At 37.5% G+C, this 9872-nt stretch overlaps 1 protein-coding gene and 1 pseudogene across 1 annotated transcript; one reads left to right on the top strand and one right to left on the bottom strand.

The window, feature by feature from the left end:
- The first annotated feature begins 811 nt into the window (after positions 1 to 811).
- Positions 812 to 2779, top strand: LOC106535954 (chromodomain-helicase-DNA-binding protein 3 pseudogene; annotated as a pseudogene).
- A 5120-nt stretch (positions 2780 to 7899) lies between these two features.
- LOC106535953 (tumor necrosis factor ligand superfamily member 12) lies at positions 7900 to 9078 on the bottom strand (the record flags this gene model as incomplete). Its single annotated transcript, XM_014033107.1, is given in 1 exon segment — positions 7900 to 9078. A coding segment is annotated over 1 exon segment (261 nt), but the record flags the coding sequence as incomplete, so codon positions are not given.
- Positions 9079 to 9872: the final 794 nt, after the last annotated feature.

Here is a 9872-nt window from a genome sequence, read left to right as displayed (position 1 = left end):
ACTGGATTAACTGTGGACGCAAGAGGAAGCTGTCTGAAAGGGATGTTATGGTCTAAAACCAGCTGTTTCAGTTTCATTGTCTAACCTCTGTACATCAGGCCATATTAACATTTATWTAGCYAGGAAAATCCCATTGAAATCACATCTCTTTTCCATRCAAGCACGAGGAGAACATGCAAACTCCAYACAGAAAGACCCCAGTCCGAACCGGGAATCAAACCCAGAACTTTCCTGGTGCTAACCACTGCAGTATGCTGTACTTACAGCCTAAAGTCACCACATAACATCATACAATATAACTATCCATCCATTATCTTTATCCACGTCTTCTTTTACCAACTTGARCCATAACTATTTATTCAAAATGTAATGGCTCCAGACCCACARACTCTCTTTTCCATCWCTAATTAAATGTGGGCGATGTGCATTACCTCAAGAAATCCTAGACCTTTACTTTTTAGTGTGAGTAACTTCAGATAGTCCGTATGCAGAGGGGTAACCTGAACTCTTAACTCCTCTGTGATAAATATTTACAACGGTTTTTTTTTCTTTAAAAGACTAACACACACTGGTCACATTTATGATTTATGGACCCATTTTACACTTGGAGCAGCTCGAGAAACAGTGGCTCTTTATCTGCTTTGATGAGCTGTGAACATATATAAAAGGGTTTACATTGGGTGTTTGTGGTGAGATTTATTAGTTGTAAAAATAATCCCTCGGCCTCGGCCTCAGGACGGACAGAAAGCAGAGACGCGTTGAACTGCCTGAACTGAAGCCGTGTTTCTTTTTGCCCCCTCCCTCCCCRCAGTGCTGAACGGGCCTCCCATGTCTGTGAAGAAGGAGCGGGAAGCRGAGCTGCTGGTCAACCGGCGGGAGCAGCGCAGCGGAGAGATCATCTGCATCGACGACTAGGCAACACAAACACACACTCACACACACACGAAACCCAAGAGTTTTGGCGTTTTACTGGCAACGAAAAATCCAAACCTACGAAACGACCAGCTGAAGGTGAACAAACTCAGACTCTAGTGATTGTAGTTGCTTYGTCTGACACAGGAGTCTAAAAGGTTATTTTTCTCACGCTCTCTCTCTTTCTCCTGCCGACTGGTACTCCTCAAAAAGACACAAACCTTCGCGCACACGTCCGTAGACACGCCAACGCCACACACAGTCCAGCTTGTCTCCTAACTTGTGACCATCTTTTCGTCTGCCTCAAACCATTATACTCCTCATAAACGGCCTCCTCACACAAGGCCTCCTGCTCCTCTAGGGACCCTTCTAACCTCACACGCACACGAACACACACCTAACCCTATAACCCTTTAGATCGTACAATAGACCGACCACCTTACCTTCTTTTTTGTCCAACCTTCAACAGAAAGCTGCATGTGAAGCTATACTCATCCATTGCACTCCATAACCCTGAAGCATGCTCTAATCATGAAAAATGCTGTCTCGTGTAAAAAAAAATGGTATCAAGCTGTGCCTACACTGGTTTTAATACTGTTTCTAATTCTCAGAAAGAGGCTGAATCTCCCGATATTTTATTTTATTTTATTTCAGTTTAAGCAGCTCCAAGCACAGCTACATGCTTAGTTTTATTTCTATATTATGTTTATTATTATTTTTTATTTTTAATGGTACAGTTTTGATAAAAACACTTGCGGAAAGGTATGACGTGAAAAATATATCCAGGACTTGTTCCACTATTAAGTATTTCACAACGTCCCATTCCATTTCCCTAATTCTAGTTTATGTACAGAGCTTTTTGGAGGTATTTTGAAGAGGAGGGGTTTTTTTTTWAAAAAAAAATCCCCCTCCCTATGAATGTTTATAACCTTTCATAAGCAAATCAGTGTTATTAAAGCCTATCAGCCACCCTCAACACTCCTCTTTGTCTTCATCCACGATCAATATTTTGATTTTTTTTTTAAGTTCATATTTTCTTTCTATAAAATCCTGTGATATGCTTTGCATATTGAAACACTTCATTTGTGTTGGCTTGTATTTTTACTCTCCCAGTTTATGAGTATTGTTGTTGTCGATGTTGCTGTTGTTCTCGCCGTTGCTGTTCGAGAAAGAGCTTCTACCAAAAGAGACATTTTTGTAACAAAAGACAAGAAAATCAACACAGTGTGTGACACATAATGCACCCTTTTATCATGTTTAATGCAAAAAAAAATACTGCAAACAAAGAAGTTTAGTTAACTTCTGACATACAAACGTACAACTTTTACTTGCTTATTTTAAAGATTTGGGGCTAATATGCATATAAAAATCAGTCATTAGTCATTAAATGCTTCTATAAGCTGATTTTAGCTCCAATAAAAATAGTATTATGTGAAAAATCAAAGATGGAACTTGCATACATTTCATTGTTTGAAAGCGCCTTAATAATCATATTTGAACAAATGTAAAGTCATTAAAATGAGTTAAGAAAATGATGTCAACCTGTAAATTCTAGTTATTATTGGCTTTTTTAGGTTAAAAAAGAGGATATGTAGGTGTTAATAAAACCACATTCACTCTGACGTTCCTAGAACGTCTGAGATTTTAACAAAATCAAAACAAGCAGAGACTTATTTGTTCCGGCTTTTAGTTTGTCTTCTTTTTCAGTATTTTTATTCTGTTGATTTCTGGGTTATCTCATGTCACCGTGTAGTGGTGCCGATCAAACGAGTGGCAGTGAAAACATGTAAATGATGACATATCTCCTTTCTCTCTCTTTTTATTTTTATTTTTGTTTGTAATAAAATGGAATAAAATGATGAAAGTTGTGGTCTGTGTGATCATTTCTCACACTGTGTGGAATTCAAACACAGATACATACATGTTACATTGTGTTTTTATAATTTCTTCAAAACTGAAATACTGTGTTGTCGTCTGTTGATGGGTCCATACCTGTGTTCCCCAGTACCCATTATCCCTTTTATCTATGTTCCCTGGTACCTATGTTTCCTGGTATGTTCCCCAGTACATGTGTTTCATAGTACATATGCTCTCCTGTACATATGTTTCCCGGTACATACCTGGTAGCTACGTTACCCGCACTTATGTTTCATGGTAGATATGTTCCTTGGTACATACCTTCCCTGCCAGCTATGTTTCCCTGTACCCAAGTTGCCCGGTACATATGTGTTCCGGTACTTACGTTCCCCAGTACGTATGTTTCCAGGTACATCAGTCCAGTGTTATAGAAAGTACCTCAAAGTGATGAGTAAAAGTACAAGTATCTTATCATGAAATTACTTTGGTACAAGTTAAAGTCTCCTCTAAGAGTATTACTGTGTAAAAGTCTTAAAGTATCAGATTTTTTGTACTTAAGTATCAAAAGTAAATTTCTGACATAAAATGTACTTAAGTATTAAAAGTAAAAGTACAGAGTAAAAATGAGCTGTAAGGTTTTCCAAAATAACATTTACTGGGAGGTCAACTTTCCGAAAAAATATTTTTTTCTAAAGGCATTCAGCTGTGATGGATTGTGTACAATTTGGTGTCAGAATGGTATATATACACACTTCTCATCCAACTACAATTAAATTTACTCTTTCCAGGAGCTACAATTTATCAGAAAAATATTTTTTAACAATAACGAGCCAAAACGAAATAGGAGTAACGACTTTCTGCTTGCCTTTTTTAAAAATGTAAGAAGTAGAAAGTACAGATAATTGTGTGAAAATGTAAGGAGTAGAAGTAAAAAGTACGCTGAAAAATAATTACTCAAGTAAAGTACAGATACCCAAAATTTCTGCTTAAGTAAAATAACAAAGTATTTGTACTTATTTACTTAACAGTCCTGCATCAGTCCCATGTAGCTACATTTGTCAGTTCTTACAGTATGTTCCCAGGTAGCTGCGTTCCTCTGTATGTTTCCTGATACATGTTTTCTGACACGTATGTTATCTGGTACATATGTTCCCCAGTACTTATGTGACATGGTACTAAATGAAATATACTTTTACAGATTTAATGGCACCACACATCTACTTTATACTTTTATACTGAGAGATTTAGAAACTTTTATACTGAAATGCTTTTGAAACTCATGTTGAAATGTTTTAATATCAATGTGTAATCAGTGTACTGCTGAGATCAAGCATTGTGAGTCACTACTGGTTAAGTTGTAGTTTTTAGTATGCATTTAGTTACTCGTGTCTCACATTGGAGAACACACACACACACACACACACAGGATTTGTATTACAGCTGGTGAGGAACATGAGACTCAAGTCAAGCTATAGATAAGGGCATGTTGACACATGGGCATGACTTGAGTTTGAAGTGGATGCAAGATCCTGAGTTCAATTTGATCTTGTCCTGAAGTCAGAATACTGTGGTCCCACGTGGTATGTGTTACTTCACGTGTGCAAAGTAAATGTTCTTAACTGTGAGCTGGAGCAGCCTTATGCGTTTAATTTGGGTTTTCAAAGTGAACTTTCTTATATTATGTTCCCCAATACCAATGTTTCCCAGTGCATTTGTTCCCTGGTAGCTATGTTTCTCAGTACTTTTGTTGCTCGGTACATATTTTCTCCAGTACTTATGTTTCCCGATAATGTTTTACAGTACCTATGTTTCCCTGTACATATGCTCTCTCTGGTTAATAATGAAAATCATGGAAGATACTTAGCCCCCTCTGTTAAAACAAATGTTTTAAGACAAATGAAAAATACTGAATTACAGTGCAGGCATTGAACCGGGCAACATCAGGATGACCTTGTATGATGTTTCAGGCTGAAAAAACCGGAGCATCCAGAGTAGGGCTGCCACAAACTATTATTTTTATAATCAATTAATCACTGATTATTTTTTCTATTAGTCGACTAATCAGATCATACGTTAATTGAATATAAAACAAACAGCTTATCGCGCCAGAATGCAGCTGCTATCATAACCATGGTTAGATTTTAGCTATATGCTAACTAAAAACAATTGCTGTGGAAGTTCTGCCTAGCAGATATTACACAGGTTTCTCTGTCATTTTCTTAAAACAATCCCACACTTTGAGCTCCGTTGTCAGGTAGCCATGATACCAGTCTGTCTGTATAATGTCTTGTGACGTCCACGGCCTACCCCAGTTACCACTACTGTGACTGTGTGTCAAGGACAGAAAGGCAGATGTGGCAGTGGAAGGCGTCAAAGCAGTTTGGAGAGAAAAACAAAGTAAAGAAAAAAACGATTAATCGATTATCAAATTAGTCATCGATTATTTTAATAATCGATTAGTCGTCGACTAATCGACTAATCGTGGCAGCCCTAATCCAGAGAAACACTGAAAGGCCTCAACAAAGATTCAAACCAGAGACTCTCTTTGTTGTCCCTTGTAAAATTTATTGTTTGAGGGTTGTTGTTTTTTTACCTTCATCATCATTTCCTCTAAGATTTTTCCATTAAAATTGACAAAATATTGCCCAAATTTCCAAACAACATTAAAGAAATTCATGCTGAGTGATTTCAGGCATGGTTTTTTCAAAGACAACATTGAAGTGGTAGACTAATAAGCCTTGACATCTTCAAAGAAAAAGAAAAAAATCAGGGTAGGGATGTGTGTCTGTGTGTAAATTTGTGTGTGCGTGCTTGTGATGAATGCAGACATATGACGTGAACATGGATATATGGAGGAATGGGGGAGGATTACTAAAAGGAAAGAAAATTGAGGAGTTAATCTTGCAGGATATATTGTCTCCATTTAAAAAAATGCCTCCTTTTTTAAAAACATGAATACTTGAGTCCAATTAGGAGCACAAAGACTGCTGCAATAAAGTGCGGAGGAGAAACCAATGTGGTTCGGCCACAAAATCTTTCCTTTAAACATGAGTGGGAGCGCTGAATCCCCACTGCTAAAAATACACACCGTTCTGTAGCAGGGAATATTACAGAAAACCACAGCAGAGGATTCACAAAAAAAGGTTTTATTTACAAAAACAAAAATAGTCAAAGTAAAGAGGTGACATGGAAGCAAACTAGTTATCTCATGGAAACTTATTTACAACATGAACCATTCAGTTTCACAGCATTTCTTTCTCTGTCCTCTGTTAAAGCCTTCATAAACAAAACTATTTTTTTTACTGATCATTCTTATCACAAACCATRAAGACTAACTTTTTATATCGGGTATGTGAATTAAGTTTAAAGGAGCTAGAACCCAATATGCAGCCACTCTACTCTGCCTGACGTGTGCCTACAGTGACAGTTAAATAAACTGTGTAGTGAGCTGGCATGCAAAAATGTAAATTAGCACTGCGATAAAATATGTTGCAGCCTAGGAGTGCAGTGAAAATACACAATTTATATGTAAATGACACAGTAGAAACAGAATAAAAACTGTAATAAGACTCTAACAAGAATAACTATTGTGTAGCTTGTCAAAGTTTTTTTTTTTTATAAACTCATCCGCTGCAGGCACCAAACCCTGACTCATGGTACGCCTCCAAAAATTGGCCAATTTAAAAAAGATGGTCTTTATGGAAGTAAAAGAACCACAGCAATTCAGAAAATGCTTATTTTGAGTTACCAGACACTCAGAAAGTAGAGATGGGATTTATTTCTCTTTGAAGGGAGCTGGATCTTAAAGCTCTGTTCATTTCAAAGAGCCATTCAAAAGATTCRGATCACTCATAAACGGCCCATCTCTACCAAAAAGGAAGAGAACCAACAACATCTACAGCCTTAAAATGGCGTAACAGGGAACATGAGAGTTCAGATATTTTGAAGTGAGGTTGAAAAGCTTAAATAAAAAAATCAAGTCAGTTTACAATGAACCATATTGAAGTGGATTTCTGTGTAAAATTTATCAACAATTAAATCTTACCCAATATCTGTCTGTGAACCTCGGTTTGTTCAAAAACAAATTAATTCTGACAGGAGTGATGAGTCAGCGGCTAGTCAAAACAAAGCTTGGACCAAAGTAGATTAGTGCCAACTTAAAACAAATCTCATCTCAAACACTTGATTGCATTTCACGCCTTTCAGAAACTTTACACGGCTGTCMGTTTCACTTTACATGCTTATTTGCACAGAACAGACCATTTCATAGTTTTTTTGCGAGCATGGCATTGTGGGTAGGGGTCAGAGGTTATTCAGTATGAACTAACCCACGTTGCTATTAAATTTGATGGATGTGACTGTTTTTTTCCTGTTTGTCTGATGTTTTTTTATCTGATTTTTTTTGTGAATCACGGCAGAGAAAACCCTGGATGAGATGAAATGTTGGCGTTGATGCACGGTATGACTTTTTACCAGCAAGGGGTCAATAATAGAAAGTGCGATTTAAAATTTAAATTTGTAAAAATATAATTTCGTAGCTTGTGACAACTTTATTTTTTTAACATGATTTTCAGAATTTTATGCATTTACCAATAAAATACAATTACTATTTTAATTGTTGTTTAGTCTTTCTGTTTATTTTGAATTTTATTCTTATCTGCTCTTACCCACGTAGATGAACTGAACAAGCCCTGAGATATTCAAAATATTTGATTATTTTAGCTCCTATGTGTATCCACTCCCTACTTTACTAAATGACCAAGCAGATGGGGCTTCTGTCCATGTACTTAGTATCTACAAAACAATTAATACTCTCAACCGTGGCAACAAAAACACTATAAAACGCTACCAAACTAAGCCCAAAAAACAGATATTTATGGAAAATCTCATCTRTGATCTTAAAGCAAGGTCTAACACAAATCAGTTTAGAGCGATTACATCATGTCTGTACAATATCATAAATTAACCAAATGAATTTGTTTATTTTCAATGACATTTCCATTGACCTGTGACCCGTCCACTTTGCGCATTTGTAACTACAAAAAAATGGTCTGTTCTGCGATCATTTAGCATAAAAAGCACCAACAGTAGCAACATGTAAAACTTTGAAGACGTGGGTCCACTCTGGGATGTTTTAACACCATTTACTGAAATACTGCGTAAAATTGATGATGATGTCAAGTTTTGTACAAGTCTTGTACAATAGTAGGTATTAGATGTTAGGTTAGCCGTAATAAAACCAAAAATAAATCTTTTTAAAGCAAACAATGGTAAATTTAAAGTTTTATATTTTGCTTACAATACCTTGCACCTCATCATTKAAACTATACAATCATTTGACCGTAGAAAAAGGGAATAAATTCACATCCAAGTTACTTAAAATGCTCCCCTCTCTCTGCCAGCTCATGACTAGATGCACATTCAGCAAAATGTTCAACTTATATACAAAARTGTATATAATAAAAGAGAGTTTGAAGTAAATTCATGTACACAAATTGCATTGTTAAAGTTATAAAATCAGTACAAAGTTGTTGATTTGGTAAATTTCATACAAAGACACAGCATTGTTTATATAGGCTAATCGACTGGAGTATATTTGTATAGACGCTCTCAGCTGTGGAAGTGGAAGGTGCACAGCTTTAACTGTCAGTTTTATATATATATATAAAAAGAGTGTAGGCACATTATACAAAGGCTAAAATCCAAGGAAATGTCTTTTTCTGTGAAGCTCTTTAATCTACATGGCAGCTCCCATCACATCTGTTCTCTCGGCAGAAATTCATCAAGGCACTGTGGGTCTTGGTTTAAATCCAAAACTACATTCCGAAGCGGCCCGGCAGTCCAGAGACAAACTCCACAACAACTCCCACAAATATCAGGTTTGTTTTTCAAATGAACATATGTGGGGAATGTTAGGGGGGAAAAAAGCTGCAGCATTTTGTGATTCCTTATGACAGTTTTGCCACGTAGGTCAAGAAAAAAACCTCTTCTGATGTACTTCTGATAAGTTTATGAATACGTTCCAAAGAAGATCAGATGAGCAGCGCTTCAGTTGACTTTGAAGATGCTGAAGACGTGATTGGCTACAGGATGGAGACTGAAGGACGAGCCCGTAACGGCTTTCAGCTCTGTGTTTTTCTCCAGCCGCAGGAGGCCGGACACCTGGCACGGTTTCACAAAGTGGAACGAGTGCGGCCCCGCCGAGGGGGTGGTCCCGTAGCCCTCCATGCACTGCAGCGTCTGGGGCCGAGGGCCATTGGTCACCACGTCCAGTTTCACGTACTGCGACTGCTGCTCGTTGAACAACACCTGAAAGGGCAGACAAAGAGTGTGCGTTTCTCATCAGGAGAAATCAGCTGAGACACAACGAGAAATGGTTTTTATTTAGTCAAATGAAAACTAATCGTGCTGCACGAGGACTTGAGTGGTCCTCCCTTTATGCATTTTTTAATTTAGACTTTCTCCAGATTTCTGTAAATCTGTACAGCATGACTGAACAAAAATGAGTATGCTTTTCTAAATTCATTAACTTTTGATGCCTTATTTCTAGGGATGTGACTAATATTGATTCGCACAAGATATGACTGGACTGGTAGAACAGGTGTGTTTTGAAAATAAATCTAGATTCATCAATCAACTTTGATATAAAGACTTCATTACAAAGGATGACAATCCCACTATGATGTAGAAGTTATTACCAGAACATGGATGGTCCTTTCATGGTCACAGTGAAGCTGATACACATGTACTGGGAATACGGTGAGATAGGTTGATAAAACCTTTTTAGTCAAGTTGGCAACATGTTGGGGTCTTGGGTGGATCCTGGTAGCAGCATGTCCATGACTTGGGGCCTTTGGGTACACTGGCCATTGCCAGGTCTGGCAATGATGACAGTGTTTTTGATATGCCATGCCACAACTGGCTCAGTTGTGGTTTGGTCTATGTGGCCCAAATCTGTCAATGCTACAACTGGTCCAGTTGTGGTTTGGTCTATATGGCCCAAATTTATCAATATCACAATTGGTCCAGTTGTGGTTTGGTCTATATGGCCCAAATTTACCAATATCACAATTGGTCCAGTTGTGGTTTGGTCTATATTGCCC

This window comes from Austrofundulus limnaeus, unplaced genomic scaffold (assembly GCF_001266775.1).
Source record: "Austrofundulus limnaeus strain Quisiro unplaced genomic scaffold, Austrofundulus_limnaeus-1.0 Scaffold1626, whole genome shotgun sequence".
Taxonomy (NCBI): domain Eukaryota; kingdom Metazoa; phylum Chordata; class Actinopteri; order Cyprinodontiformes; family Rivulidae; genus Austrofundulus; species Austrofundulus limnaeus.
This window is presented reverse-complemented; position numbering and strand designations above follow the sequence as displayed.